We start from the raw sequence: 15845 nt of genomic DNA, 5'->3' as shown, positions 1-15845 counted from the left end.
GATGGAAAATGTTGTATGAATGGACAATAGGGATGGTTACACAACAATGTGAATGTGCTTAATGCAAGTGAACCGCACCCTTTAAAATGGTTAAAATGGTAAATGTTAGTATATATTATATTATATATATAAATATTATATATTATATATACAAATATGTATGTGTGGGATGGAGCCTAAAGATTTGCATCTCTAACTAGTTGCCTGGTGATGTGGCTGATCCAGGAACTACACTTTGAGAACCACTCTATATGTGTGCCTATATGAACTCTCCCTACCCACCTGTCCCTGCTACCCTCAAAAAATTTATTTACTGAATTCATTTCCTTTTTTTTTTAAACCTAAATCCTTCAACCCTTCACACTAGTTCCTTAAACCTCCTCCCCCCTTTGTTGGAAGCAAACATTTCCTTCTTATTATGACATATTTAGGATATAAAACACTGATAACCACACAAATGAGAAGTGTGGCCCACTAAGGACAGTGTCTGCCGGGCCACCCACCCTGGCTTCAACCACAGGTGTGTGGGAGAGAACTTGCTGGTAGAGCCAACCTGTCCAGGAAGTAATTTCTGACCAGTTCTGAAGAACTGGCTGGAGGACGGAAGTTGTCCCCTGCAGTGCTCCCCACACCCTTTCCCATAACCTAGAGCTCTTGACCTTAGTGATGGGCCAACACGGGAGAGCACAAAAGAGGCCCAGAGACCATCTAATCTAATCCAGTCCCCCAGGCTACAGACAAGGAAATGGAGTAGTTCCTTGCCAAAGGTCACCAACTGCTAAAGCTGCTGCCCGATCCTCCATCCCAATCTTCTTCCTCCAAGCCCACACCACCTTATATCCTCCCTTGGACAATTGTTTCTCTTCTTCAAAAACAGATATAGTAAACACGAAGATGATCTAGAAATTCAAGATGGTGGTCGCCTCTGGTGGGGAGGGAGGGGCATATGATCAAGTGGGTTACACAGGGGCTTTAGCCGTGTAGATAGTATTTTACTTCATGTCTAAAATACTTCAAAAATATTTCTAAAACCTGGATTTCATAAGTCACTGTGAGAAACCCCAGAATATAATTTTTCAAAACCAAGTAAGCAAAGCATTCATTTTTGACCTTGTGTAAGAATTATTCTCTGACAGGGTTTATTCCACGTGTGTTTATTTTTTTGTTTCGTTTTGGTTTTTCGGTTATCTTCCCCCCACCCCCTCACCTCCCTGCCATGAAAAGTTTGTTGAAATAGTACTTTAGGGACATATTTGCCCAGAAGACAAAGCCCCTCCATGGTGTAGAGATTCAGTGTCAACTGACTTGTCACATGCACGTTCTTCCATTCTGTTCTGTGGTTGTTGCTGTTGTCATTAGTCCAGTTTTCTCAAGCGCACTGAACTCCTTGTTCTGCAAATGGGACCTCCCCGTCTTCACCCTGCCCTTCAACATGGCGTTGTCAATGTACCTTTCGGCCACAGGACATTACAATCCGTTCTTCCCAGGCAAACTGTTCAAACCTATAACCGAGGTTCCCAATGTCACCTGGACTGACCTCAGTGCCCTGCAGGTAAGGTATACCGTCTTCTCACATTCCTGCCTGGCTCTGGAAGACTCTGTGTCCTCCTGGCTAAGGCATCAGAGCCTTATGGAGACTCAGCTCTAGGGTGGCCTTGCTGCCTTCATCTTGCCCTCTGAACCATTTGTCCTGCTCCAAAGCTTTGGGCTCTAAGGGTTTGTGTATTATTGTTATTGAAGTATAGTTAACATACAGTGTTATATTAGTTTCAGGTGTACAATATAATGATTCAGCAATTCTATACATTACTCAGTGCTGATCAGGATAAGAGAACTCTTAATTCCTTCCGCCTACTTCACCCATCTCCCCATTCACCTCCCTCTGGTAACCACCATTTTGCTCTCTGTATTTAAGCATCGGGTTTTTTGTTTTCTGGGTTTTTTGTTTTTTGTCTCTTTTTTCTTTGTTCTGGGGTTTGGGGATTTTTTTTTAATTTTTTTTTTTTAATGTTTATATTTGAGAGAGAGACAGAGCATGAGCAGGGAAGGGGCAGAGAGAGAGAGGGAGACACAGAATCTGAAGTAAGCTCAAGTCTCTGAGCTGTCAGTACAGAGCCTGATGTGGGCCTCAAACTCAGAGACCACGAGATCATGACCTGAGCTGAAGTTGGACACTCAACCAACTGAGCCACCCAGGCACCCCTGTTCTAAGGGTTTTTTTTTAATGTTTATTTATTTATTTTGAAAGAAAGAGAGTGGGGGAGGGGCAGAGAGAGAGAGAGAGAGAGAGAGAACCCTAAGCAGGCTCCCCACTGTCAGTGCAGAGCCCAACATGGGGCTCAAACCCACAAACTGTGAGACCATGACCTGAGCCAAAGTCAAGAGTCAGACACTTAACCAACTGAGCCACCCAGGCACCACTCTAAGGGGTCTTTTAAATAACTGCTCAAAGCTAACTTTTCCTTCTCTTTTCCTAAAATCCACTCCAGAGTACAGCTCTGTTTCAAAGTCGGAGTCAAAGACTGTTTCAAACTTTGGGTGGGTGTGTTGGGGGCCATCCTTTGAGGCAAGGCCTCCAGCCTGGAGTTAAGGCTTCCATGATCTGGCTCCTCTGATCAAAAGAATTTGTTCCTTCCATTAGATCTCATTACAGAACCTCTCTATTCTGCTTTTTCATTTGGCAGATCTCATAGAATATGTACAATAATTCATGGTTCTCAAGCTTTGGTAGGCATCAGAATCATTGTTTTTTTCTTTTTTAAATATCAATACAAGCTCCATCTCAGACTCTCTAAATCCTAATCTCTGGGAATAGAGTCTGGGAGCCTGTATTAACAAGCTTCCCAAATAATGGTGATGTAGGCCAGAGTTTGAGAACTGCTATCATAAGATGTATTCTATGTATCTCTTTACAGATGTGCACAAAGAGAGCACCTTTTTAAAAAATCTGGTTGACCCAGGGGTGCCTGGGTGGCTCAGTTGGTTAAGTATCTGATACTTGATTTTGGCTGATACTGATACAGTTTGTGAGTTCAACCCCCATATCAAGCTCTGTGTTGACAGCGTGGAGCCTGCTTGGGATTCTCTGTCTCCCTCTTGCTCTGCTCCTCCCCCATTTGTGCTTATGCTCTCTCTCTCTCTCTTTCTCTCTCTCTCTCAAAAATAAACATTAAAAAATAATAATAAAAATAAGTTAAAAACCTGGTTAACCCAAATCACATTCCAGCTCTTCCTGTTGGTGTTTATTTAATAACTCTGTTTAAGGTTTCTTGACTATTAAAAACAAGAGAACACTTAAAATCAGAAGAGGGGCGCCTGGGTGGCTCAGTCAGTTGGGCATCCGACTTCAGCTCAGGTCATGATCTCACAGCTTGTGAGTTCGAGCCCCGCATCGGGCTCTGTGCTGACAGCTCAGAGCCTGGAGCCTGCTTTGGATTCTGTGTGTGTCTCTCTCTCTGCTCCTCCCCTGCTCACACTCTGTGTGTGTGTCTCTCTCTCTCAAAAATAAATAAACATTAAAAAACACTTTTTTTTTAAAATCAGAAGAAAACTACCACCTTTTATGATGTGAAAAAGACTGGCTTTCCCACTATCAGGCTATGAAACCCCATTTGCCGTCCTCCTTGCTGAGCGATCAAAACATGTGAAGAGCTCAGGCAGGCTTTTCTGTACATTCTTGCCCAGAAAATAAATAGGAGCGTTTGGAAATAACCCAGAAAGAAAATCAAATGTTTATTCGAATCCCCTGTGAAAAATATTATAAATAATGTTAAGTAATCTATCTAAAATGTCCCTGTCCAACATAGTAGCCATTATCCCCATGTGGCTATTTTAATTTAAATTTGAAATTCATTACAATTAAATAAAATTAAAAATTCAGTTTCTTAGCCTCACTAGCCACATTTCAGGTGCTCAGTAGGCACATGTATTGGGCAGCACACAAAGGAATATTCCACCTCCATGGAAGTCCTGCTGGATAGTGCTGATCCGCGGAGGTAAGGGTCTTGCTCTTCTCACTATGAACTACCGCCCCAACATCAGCACCCTTATTTCCCATCTCACCCAGCTTCGGCCTCCCGGGCTACCCAGGGGATAGTTCTGCTGTCCAGTTCTGAGATGAAAGCCTAAGTAGTCTTTGCCCGCATCAAGTTCCCTGCTCTAGAGAAACAGGAAATGATTTCGCGTAGACATGAAGATCCAGTGTGGGCTGGAAATTTTAAGGTCCATCTTAGGATAGACTCAAACTCACAGTATGGTCCCGTGCTCTGAGCAAGGACTGATGCAGCATTTGGAAGCCAGCGTTAGTTCCAGCCTAACGCATGAAGGGAGAGGGCAGTTCCCCAGTCCCCGCGCCGAGGCAGAGCCCCCTGTGTCAGAGTCACTGCTTCCCCAAGGCCCCTCAGAAGGTATACATGTGACCTAGAGAAGACGGAGGGAGCAAGATGGGAAGGCATCTTTCAGTAAATGGTCTTGGTCACAAAGGAACCTAGTGTGGCTAATTATGCCTATCCTGGACCTACCGAATGTGTTGCTATAAAATGCTATTCACATTTGTTAGCTTAAATCAAACCCTGTCCCTTCCTGAAAACTGCCATTCTGTGAACACACGAGCTGAATTCAGGCCTCGGCCAGAAAGTAGAAATTTACATGTATTACATGTAAATTTACATGACATTTACATGTATTTTTGTGGGGTTTTTTTGCACTGACTGGCAGTTGTTGATAACTGGAATAAGCTAAGGATATTCTGGTTTAAATAAATACATGTTCTCATTAACAGCAGAAGTGTCAATAGGGTCCTGATTCATTAACTTGCTGATAATTGCTTCTGAATTATGGATAAGAGAACCCGACTCTGGGTCTCTGGCCTTAACAACCCAATTGCCAGGGAGCAATAGTACTTCTATTGACCACAGTGTGCACTGATGTATTAGGCCTGAGAACCAATGGACAGTTAAAAGCAACAGAAGTGTAAGCTGTGAGGCAGTGACTCCACCTGGGAGCTTATCAGCAGCCAAAGCCACCGTGTCAGTGCAGCAACGGAGCCCCAGAGTGAAGGGGGTTCTAGGAAGGTGTGCTCAGTATGCAGCAGGTATGGGCTGGTGCATCTTTTGGGATAAAGCAAAAGTGTGAGGTTTTTCTGTAAAGAGAGAGAATTTTTAAAAAGGCGGGGGGTGGGGGTAGGGTGATGGTACTTGGGTGGCCCAGTTGGTTGAGCACCCGGCTCTTGATTTCAGCTCAGGTCCTGATCCCGGGGTCATGGGTTTGGCTGGAGCCCCACGTGAGGCTCCGTGCTGAGCGTGGAGCCTGCTTAAGATTCTCTCTTCCTCCCTCTGCCCCTCTCCCCCACTTGCACGCACTCTCTCTCTCTAAAATTAAAAAAAAAATTTTTAATTAAAAAAATAAAAAAAATTAGTCACACTGATCTCAAAAGACAAGATAAACCCACTCTACCATTGCCTTGTATGTGTTTGTAGGTGTCTGTTCAGCTGTTTTAATGACCTCCTTCTCTAAATGGCTTTGCAGCTGTTGAAATCCCTGCCCGTGGGTGTCGGTCAGATCTACGGCTGCGATAACCCATGGTCGGGGGGCATTTTCCTGGGCGCCATTCTGCTCTCCTCCCCGCTCATGTGCCTGCACGCTGCCATCGGGTCGCTGCTGGGGATAGCGGCAGGTAAGCCTGAGACAGGCAATGGGATATCAAGCACCTCCCCCGCTGCATGCACCCCCTCCGGCGTCTTCCATGCTCCAGACCTTTCTTGAGAGCTCTGCTTCCAAGAACTCCCTTGGTGCCTCCCCCACCCCTAACCTCCTTCCAGAGTGTGTTGCCTTTTGTCCACAGATGTGACTCCTTCTGTCTTACCTAACAGGACTCAGTCTTTCAGCGCCATTTGAGAACATCTACTTTGGACTCTGGGGTTTCAACAGCTCTCTGGCCTGCATTGCAATGGGGGGGATGTTCATGGCACTGACCTGGCAAACCCACCTGCTGGCTCTTGCCTGCGGTGAGTATACTGTACCTCGGAGGGAGGCTCGCTCATAACCATGGGATCAGCCCAAACAGTAAGATATGACTGTGTGAGGAACTGGGGCAAGGGTTCCAGTTTGGGCCCCGGCTCTCTCTGTGTGTGAGCAGGGCAGGTGGCTTCCTCTCTCTGGGAGGATTAAGCTCTGCTGGGCCCTCCTCATGGGTTATCGTGAGGACAGGAGAGCCTGTTGAGCCATATTAAACATTTGCCTTATGTATATGTTGGGGGATAGAAACTTGACTCGTCCTATGTTCTTCATACTAGTCGTTGACCCAAGAAACTAATAAAATGAGTTAAGCTAAACACAGAGCCATCTCTCCTGGTGAGTCAGGCAGGACTACATGTGGCCCTTTGAGAATCACAGGAACCAGCTGTTCTCACACTTCAGGGAGTGTCAGGATCACCTGGAAGGCTTGTTAAAACACAGATGGCTGCCCCCCTTCCCCAGTCCCTGATTCGTCGTTAGAGGTGGGGGAGGAGTTGGCGTCTCTAATGACGGCCAGGTGGCACTGATGCTATTCCTCCAGGGACCACATTTTCAGACCCGCTGTATTCATCCGTTCGGACCCCCATATTCCAGCCAGACTCCTCCTGTCAGAGCCAGATGGTTCTGGAGATCCCCACACCTTCCTTCTCATTTTACTACTGGGGTTCTGAGGCCAGAGAGGTGAAGTGATGTGCTGAAGGGCATCCAGTCAATTAGGGTAAATTCAAGCCCGGAATCTACATTTGGTAACAACTTCTGTAATTCCCCTACCCTACTCTGTTCCCAGTGGCAACATTCAGGCCTTTAAGAGAACACACCTCAAGTGATTTAGATTTGAAAAGCTAATGGATTTCTCAGGCCCTTGTAAAGTGGAGACATATTCACCCAGAGCCTCTGGCATCCCTAATTCAATACGAAGTAAAAAGTAAGATAATGTATTAGAGTGTAGGGATACTGGGGTATCCCTGGGTGATACTGGGGAAGGGTGGAATGTGCAGAAATGATCTGTAATCTAATGGAAATACTTGTGTAGAGTCAGTTTATCACCAGATTAATCAATCCAAGTTACCTACACCGCTATTAAAATGGTGGACCACATACACACACACAATGGAATACTACTCAGCCATAAAAAGGATGAAATCTTGCCACTTGCAACAACATGGGTAGACCTTGAGGGCATTATGCTAACTGAAACAAGTCAGAGAAAGACAAATATCATATGATGTCACTTACAGGTGGAATCTAAAAACACAAAACAAAGCAAAACCCAGACCCATAAGTACAGAGAACAGACTGGTGGTTGCCAGAGAGGAGGCAGATTAGGAGTATAAATGGATAAAGGGAAGTACAAACTTCCAGTTATAAAATAAATAAGTCATGGGGGGTGTAATATACAACATGAGGAATCTAGTCAATAATATTGTATTAACTTTGTGTGGTGATGGACAGTGACTTTACTGAGGTGAGCATCTCACGATGTATGCAAAGATGGAAACACTATGTTGTACACCTGAAAGTAATATAATATTGTATGTCAATGATACCCCAATTAAAAAAAAAAAGATAATAAAAGGGTAGACCGCATGTCAGGCAGAGAATTTAGAATGGATTCCTGCACTGGGCAGGAAGCAGGACCAAGGATTTCTAAGGCCTCACTCAATTTTAATTTTCCGATGCTGTAGTGAAGTTAAAAAATCTCAGATTGTTGTGGTGTTGCCACTTTACATGTCAGTTTGCCAATTTCCTTATAGTACACAGCTGTTTCGCCAACTAGTCCTGTCAAACTTTTTGCTCATTTTCCCATATTTGTTCATAAGCTTAGGGCAAAGGAGAAAACTGATTACATGTCACCTGAGGTAGGCCAGGTTAGAAGCTTTACTATGAGATTCTTTGAAATTTCAAATCTTTTTTTTTTTTAAGTTTATTTTTGAGAGAGAGAGAGAGAGAGAGAGAGAGAGAATCCCAAGCAGGTTCCACGCTGTCAGCACTGAGCCCAACACGGGCCTCAATCCCACAAACGATGAGATCGTGACCTGAGCCGAAACCAAGAGTCCGACACTTCACCGACTGAGCCAGGTGCCCTGAGATTTCAAATCTTTATTCAAGGGGCTTACATTTATGTTTCTGTGTGGGCAGTGATAGAAAATACATATTAAACACTCATGAAACCCACGTGGCCATGGCCGGATGTGATGTATCTGAACTTCCTCCCAGACAGTACTGGGAAGACCTAGTGGGTTAGCAACTTTAGATACAGAGAGTGTTATGTGTGTGCACTCTCTGTGCGCAGAGAGTGTTATGATCAAGAGCAGAAGCCAGGTGGGTAAGAGCAAGCCCACTGGAGACCATATGATATCTGTGACAGAACAAGGACACATCTGCAGTACCAGATTCCCTGGGGGCACATGACAGTGCAGAATCATCAAGAAGCACCTCCTAGGGGCGCCTGAGTGGCTCAATTGGTTAAGTGCCCCACTTCGTCTCAGGTCATGATCTCACAGTTCATGGGTTTGAGCCCTGCGTCGGGTTCTGTGCTGATAGCTCAGAGCCTGGAGCCTGCTTTGGATTCTGTCTCTCCCTCCCTCTCTGCCCCTTCTCTGTTTTCACTCTGTTTCTCTCTCTCAAAAATAAATGAACATTAAATTAAAAAAAAAAAAAACAAAACAAAAAACAAAAAGAAGCACCTCTTAGAGACGGTAGCTTCTCTGTATGTCCTAAAATTGAGCGGAGAAAGTCCTGTTGGTGGAGGCAATCTGACTGGATGGTCGGGGCCAGCATGGGGACAGCCTGAGTACATCCTTCAAGATCAAGCAGAAACTGTTTTGGTCACACGAGTTGTTGCTGAAATCTTGACAGACTGTGGAAAGGGATGAGGCCAAGATGTTAGCAGATGGGTTTCCTCAAAGCAGGAATATCTTCATTATTTTCTTCACTATAGAAGTAGTATGGGCTTATGGTACCAAAAAAAAAAAAAAAAATGATAAATACAGAAGAGTATAAAGCAGAGTGTAAAAAGACTCCCTCCTGCTCCCTCAGTGTAGCTTTTTTGCCTACCTCTTATAAGGACCTTGGGTTACGTTGGGTCCACTTGGATAACCCACACTCATCTCCCGGTCTCAAGATCATTAACCTAATCACAGCTGCAAAGCTCCTTTTGACGGATAAGGTAACATATTCACGGGTTCTGGGGATTAGAGCGTGAACGTCTTTGGGGGTCGTGACTGTGCCTATCACGCCTACCTTCCTTCGGACAGGTCAGATTTTCTTTAATGGCGTAGCGTAATGGATGAGGCAATGTACTGAATTAGTTGAGAACCCAGACCCTCTGCCACGTCCTAGCTCTGCCAAGTTTAACTTCAATAGATGCCACATTCAATAGATGCCCTCCCCCAGGGGCCATCCCGCTTTCCCCTGCCACCAGTGGTGTGTGAGAGGGCACGTTTCATCCATACTAGGTACTGGCCATCCTTTCCCTCTTTGGACATAAAGTTTTGAGGCAGACCTCCAGCCCCCTCCTGTAAGGTAAATCTCACATGGGAAACGTAACAGCAAGTTCCAGCTTGCCCACGTCACCCTGACCTTGCCAAACCAAAGACCGACTCGGCCAGCCAAAGTAAATAAAGAACAGACATTCATTACAGAGTTGCTCTTTCATTAGATCACATGGCCTTATCAGCAAGAGGACCCGGGAAGCTCTGACAGGGCCCGGCACTGCTGCCTTCCCTGCCTCAACACCGGAAGCTGCCCACCAAGGAATTCCTCGGTCTTGTTATTTTATCAGTGCAAACTATAAACACGTTTCGTCTCCTTTTAATGTTTGGCTTGTCACAGTAGGACTTGTGCACGGTGGCCTGTGGGGATGGACATTGCCGGCCCTTCAGCTCTCGGGGCCTCTCCTCTCCCTCTGCTGCCCAGAGCTCTGTCAGAGTCATCACCTACAAACTGTGGTGTGCAGAATGTCACCTCTACCGTAAGGCTTTCCCAGTCTGATTCAGCAAATCTTAATTGATGGGCAGTTACTGTTACACAGTCTGACTCTCTTTCTATGGGGAGAAAAGTGACTTGTAATTGGAGAGCAGCTGGAAACCGCATAACAGTAAGAAACCAGAGCAATGCCTTCCAAATGTAATAAGTATCAAATAGAGAGAAGTGCAATGAGTCTCAGGTGCTCAGGGGACATCTCCTAGAAGAGCTGGCGCCCAAGGGAGCAAGGACAGAATGTTCCGGTACTTGCCCAAGGGCCGGTGAATATTTGTTGAATGAGTGAGTGAGTGAATGAATGAATGAAATAGAAAAAAAAAAGAATGAAATTCTCAAAACCCAACAAAAAAGCTCTTCCAACCCAAGCTGTTGCTGGCTTCTGCTCAGATCAGTATCTCACCCCCCAGGGACAGGGATGGGTTTGAGAGCTGCTCTTTGTGGAAATACAGGATTGCATGTGAGATTCATCCCCTCCCTGTAAAGAGCATCTTCAAGTTGCCCTTTGACAAATGATAAAACCAGATTCCGACGTTCAGGGATTTGTTGTACAATTAAATGGCAGGGCTGGGATTTGAAGCTTGTCTTTCCAAGACACGCCTTTCCCACTAGCTGGAGACAATTCAGATGTTGAAAGACATACTGTTGAACAAAAATACCAGGACAAAAAGACCAAAGATTGATAAAAGGTTGGAAGTCTGTGGTAAAGTAAATGAGGGAGGGAGTCCCTCCCCCCAACTTCCTGCCCCGCCCCCGTGGTGGCTGTGTGATTTCTCCTGCTTTGGGGCAGTAGATGGTGGGCGTGCCTACCGGTCTGTGCTGCTGGGCCAGGTGGCTGTGTGGCCAGCTTATGAAGGTCATTCTGCAGCCTGCCTTGGTGAAACCCAAGGGCTTCCCTGAGCCTTCTTGAGCACCCCCCTTCAACTGATGATTAGCTACTTGAGAGCTTTGTTTTTGTTGTTTCACATTGAAGGTCACAGATATACTCAAACTGCTACTTTAAGTTTTGCGCTCGCTCAGAGTAAATAAAAACGTAGCATGTTAGTTCATTAGCCCGTATGCAGATCTTAATGGTATTTGGAAAAATGTTCTTATTATGGGGAGAAATCGCAAGTTTGTGTTCTGTTTCTACTGATCTCTGAGTTAGCATCTTTTTTTTTATACCACAAGTGTTTCTAACTGTGAATTCTAACCAATACGAGAATCCTTGTGATCGTACAGAAACCGTGCTATCCGAAGAAACATTCATACTTTTCATTTTAGTCCAACCATGCTCAGATAAAATAACAGGGAAGTTTATTGGCCATGGAAAGCCTTTTCCTTAAGGATCAGCAGTAACATGAACCAAATAGTAATCACAGAAAAGCTACCTTTACTGAGTACTTCTTTTTAAATTTTTTTAATGTTTATTTTTGAAAGACAGAGCATGAGCGGGGGAGGGGCAGAGAGAGAGAGGGAGACACAGAATGTGAAGCAGCCTCCAGAATCTGAGCTGTCACAAGAGCCTGATGCGGGGCTTAAATCCATGGACCTCGAGATCATGACCTGAGCCAAAGTCGGGTGCTTAACCGACAGAGCCACGCAGGCACCCCTACTGAGCACTTCGTACTGCATGCTAAACCCAAGTATTACCTGCTTTCGTGTCACACCAACCCCGTGAGAAAGGAATTCCTATTCCTTCTATTGTGCAGGTGAGAAAGTGAAGGCTTAGAATGGAGGCCACCAAGCTCCTAAGTGGTAGAGTCTGGATTTGAACCCAGAGCTGCCGACTCTAAGCTCATACTTATAACCAGGGTGCTGGGCTGGCTCGAAAGACATGGAAGTTTCCTTTGCAGGGGATTTATACCAGAAGGCAGTCTTCCCTGTAATGAGAAGTGCACCTACTAAGTACTGTTGTTCCCCTTTGTTTGTAGCCCTGTTCACTGCCTACCTTGGAGTCAGCCTGTCACACATGATGGCTGTGGTGAGTTTGCTTTAATCTTGCATTGTCATAACATGACTGATCAGTTTCTGATGATATGGAAACCCTCCCAAGGTCCCCCTGGGTGGTGTCCCATGCAGGATCCATGGCTGTGATAGCCACTACTTTCTCATCTCCTGGACCTGCCTGTCCCCACTCACCTTGTAGCTTCTTCGTGAATTATAATCCAAACTACAATCACCAGGCTTGCTAAAAATATCAGATTGATAATTTAAAGAAGTGAAACTTAGGCTGTATAACATATCAAGTTCATATTCTAACTCTGAGTGTCAGGGAATTGACCTTAGAATATCTTCTACTTGAACAGAAAGCCAAGACCATGTGGTGGTTGAGAAATCAGGAAAGAGAGAAAAGTATAATTGGCTAATGACCCAGATGGTGCTGTTTTTTGTTTTGGGTCAAGCCATTAGTTTTTCATACCCCTTGTCTTTTTTTTTTTTTTTTTTTAATTTTATGTTAGAATGAGAGAGAGAGAGAGAGAGAGGAGAGCAGGGGAAGGGCATAGAGAGAGGGAGAGAGAATCCCAATTTAGGGCTCAATCCCATGACCTGAGCCGAAATCAAGACTTGGATGCTTAACCGACTGAGCCACCCAGGTACCCCACACCTTGTCCTTTTTTAAATCTCCATCAGTCGTAAGACTTATTCAGACTCACATCCTGGCTTAAGTATTTAAAAAATTTTTTTTGATGTTTTATTTATTTTTGAGAGAGAGAGAGAGAGACCAAGCCCATGAGCAAGTGAGGGGCAGAGAGAGAGGGAGTCACAGAATCCAAAGCAGGCTCCAGCTCTGAGCTGTCAGCAAAGAGCCTGACGCAGGGCGCAAACTCGTGAACCGTGAGATCATGACCTGAGCAGAAGTTGGACACTTAACCAACTGAGCCACCCAGGTGCCACCCCTGCTGAACTATTTCATAGGCAAAACCATCTCCCATTTAGTGGCTCCTGCCCCTCTTTCTCCTTCCTTTTCAGCACTGTCCTGCCCCTGACCTTCTCTTTCAGAACTGCATGAGTTGCCAAGAACAGCCCAGAGGAAGGACCTCCCCTGAAGGAGCTTAGAATCTATTTGGGAACTGGAACAAAAGGAAGGAAAGCCAGTAGAGTCCAAGACTAGTCTGGGTGGAAATCGGGAGGAGAGATGGCACCACAGGCTGAACTCAGCAAAGAGGGCCCTGTGGGTGTGATGAAGGTCAGGAGACATTGGCGGTTTGCTAAGTGACATCTCTAGGTGTCCTGTGGCATAGGAAGCCCACTGTATGAAAGGAAGGGAAAGATGTACAAGGTGGACAGGCAAATGACCACCCTAAGAAGCAGATGAGGGCATTTCACCTGCTAAATGCCCTGGGATCTTGGACTCCATCTTGGGCATTAGTGGAGCCTGGGTCAGTGCTCCAGGGATGCATCCCCCTGGGCTGAATGAGAATAGGATGAAGGGTGGTACTTTGTGACAGGATCTCAGAGGAGCATGTGCCTTGTCTCTTCCTCTTCAGGCGGGATTGCCAGCTTGTACCTGGCCCTTCTGTTTGGCCACACTACTGTTCCTCTTGCTGACCACAAAAAATGCCAACATGTACAGGATGCCCCTCGGTAAAGTCACTTATCCTGAAGAAAACCGCATCTTCTACATACAAGCCAAGAAAAAAAGGATGGTTGAAAGCCCTTTGTGAGAGCAACCCCACCCACAGCCATGGTCACAAGGGGTGGCTGACCGACTGCCCCAGGTGACCCCCAGGGTCTTGGCAAACTGCTGTTCTTTGCCCTTAACGACTTTGCACTACTAACCCATTGGCGATCTGCTCTTAGGCTCATTTTGTAGCTTTCTCTTAGACTCCAGGAGCATCCCCAAACATGTGAGAGACCAGATGGTGTGCCCTGGTGGGGCGTTGGTGCTAAGACTAATATATTCATAAGGTCAAGTGCTCCAACAGAATGAAGACGTGAGACCAGAGCTAATGATTGACATTTATTGATATTCTTGGTGTTTGGTTAGGCTACGTGATGTTAACAGTATTAAAAATTAAGCTCTACAACTAAGCCTCAAGCGAATGGAATTCATGGTCACAAAGTCAAAGTCAACCCAGAATTCTCAGATAAGCAGTGTGACTTGTTTGAAATCGATACAAGTTACACATGACAATGGTAGTGCCCACAGCTCATGCCCCAGCCCCTCAGCAGAACAGCCTGGATCCTGCCCTGTGTGGGTGGGATTCTCTTACGGGAGATGGGCTGATTCTTTCCAGGCGGACACAGCTGTAGGAGAGAGAAAGGGATTTTATCAGTCAAAATTATTCTGGAATGTTATTTTTCTTAGACGTGGCAAAGGATTTTTTTTAGATAAGGTTTATTATCTTTTTCTTATGAGAATGCATTTGTGTTTTCAATGAGGTAAAATAAGAGAAGTTCCTGGCTTAACCAGTTCCTAGATATTAAAGAAAAGTTACATTTTTATGAAATATTCGGCATAGCTGTTTTCACTTTAATCCACATGTTGATTTTGTAAATGCCAGGAACGTGTAGAACCAAGTTATCAGCATCCAAGGGTCCTTTAACGCCACAATTTGCAATCCATTTGGGATGTTTGACATGTTATAAAGACTGAAAGTTAAGTTCAGATTGTTTCTGGATGCTTGGAAGTTGTTGAATTTCTTTAAAAAAAAAATTCACTAAAAAAAAAAAGTCATTATTATCTGCACACTCACAATATTCTCACTCAGGACCCAAAGGTAAAGGGTTCTCCTGTTTTTCTTTGTTTTAATTTTAAAGTAATCAGTCCTATAAACATCCTATAACCAAACACAGTGAGGATGCCATAGAAAGTGCCACTCGCTACCTTCCGCTGAATCTGTATGGATTCAGTGTTTTGGAGGATTCGGAAAGAGAAACCGTGGAATCCTAAAGGGTTTTTCCCCCCTTTGGGTTTGCAGTGCTCAGTGCAAAATATTTAGGTTGCTGCAGGAATAAACAGAAGAAGGGAAGCCAACCTAAAATATTTCAGGGAGAAGTCCACTTCTTCCTTTTCTCAGGAAAACAAACATTGTTCTGATTTAACAACCCTGTGACCAAAGCCTTTTGAAACCCTGAATTTGCAACTGTCATAGAGTCATGTGGAAAAACTAAATCTTCACCGTGTGAACGGAAATCTCCCTTGTTAGGGAATTTGTGAAATAAGACTTGGTGGGAGGGCAGGGGAGGAGGACTCAAAAACGAAAGCAGAACCAAAGATAAACCAGGAGAGAAGAGTCCAGGCTGTGGTTGAGTGAACCAGAGCCTCTGACATGCCTCCAGGCCCATCTTCACAGGACATGGAGTGTTCTCCGTATACCTTCTGCTGGTGGACTCACACAGGCGTGTAAATAGGAACATTCTAAAGCCTTGTACATTGCCGAATTTAAATGGTATTAATTTTTTCAAGCTGTTTTTGTTACTAAGTGTTACCCTGAAATGAAGTGAGTATTTTGTTAGTTTCCTCAGGGATCACTTGGATTCTTTTCCTATTGTTTGTATAACAAATTTCTAGGTAAGAATATGAATAAAATTATACTCACAGCTCAGTTTTGTACAGATTTTGTTTAAAAGTCACCTATGCCTTTTATAGCTATCGTGCGTGTATATTAACAATCACATGCATAATTGTGTCTTTTTTTTTTTTTTTTTTTTTAATTTTTTTTTTCAACATTTTTTTTTTTTTTTTTGGGACAGAGAGAGACAGAGCATGAACGGGGGAGGGGCAGAGAGAGAGGGAGACACAGAATCGGAAACAGGCTCCAGGCTCCGAGCCATCAGCCCAGAGCCTGACGCCGGGCTCGAACTCACGGACCGCGAGATCGTGACCTGGCTGAAGTCGGACGCTTAACCGACTGCGCCACCCA

The 15845-nt window shown here is 44.8% G+C and overlaps 1 protein-coding gene across 7 annotated transcripts in view; it reads left to right on the top strand.

Moving 5' to 3' along the window:
* SLC14A1 (solute carrier family 14 member 1 (Kidd blood group)) overlaps nt 1-15527 on the top strand; it is a 54027-nt gene extending 38500 nt beyond the window's left edge. For all 7 annotated transcript variants that reach the window (XM_058692224.1, XM_058692227.1, XM_058692226.1 and 4 more), the window contains 5 exons: nt 1360-1552; nt 5527-5674; nt 5871-6005; nt 11910-11959; nt 13467-15527. In XM_058692224.1, coding sequence (XP_058548207.1) covers nt 1360-1552; nt 5527-5674; nt 5871-6005; nt 11910-11959; nt 13467-13643 — 703 coding nt within the window. In that variant the 3' untranslated portion in view covers nt 13644-15527. The remainder of the gene's footprint in view (nt 1-1359; nt 1553-5526; nt 5675-5870; nt 6006-11909; nt 11960-13466) is intronic.
* The last annotated feature ends 318 nt before the right edge of the window (nt 15528-15845 follow it).

This window comes from Neofelis nebulosa, chromosome 11 (assembly GCF_028018385.1).
Source record: "Neofelis nebulosa isolate mNeoNeb1 chromosome 11, mNeoNeb1.pri, whole genome shotgun sequence".
Classification (NCBI taxonomy): domain Eukaryota; kingdom Metazoa; phylum Chordata; class Mammalia; order Carnivora; family Felidae; genus Neofelis; species Neofelis nebulosa.
This window is presented reverse-complemented; position numbering and strand designations above follow the sequence as displayed.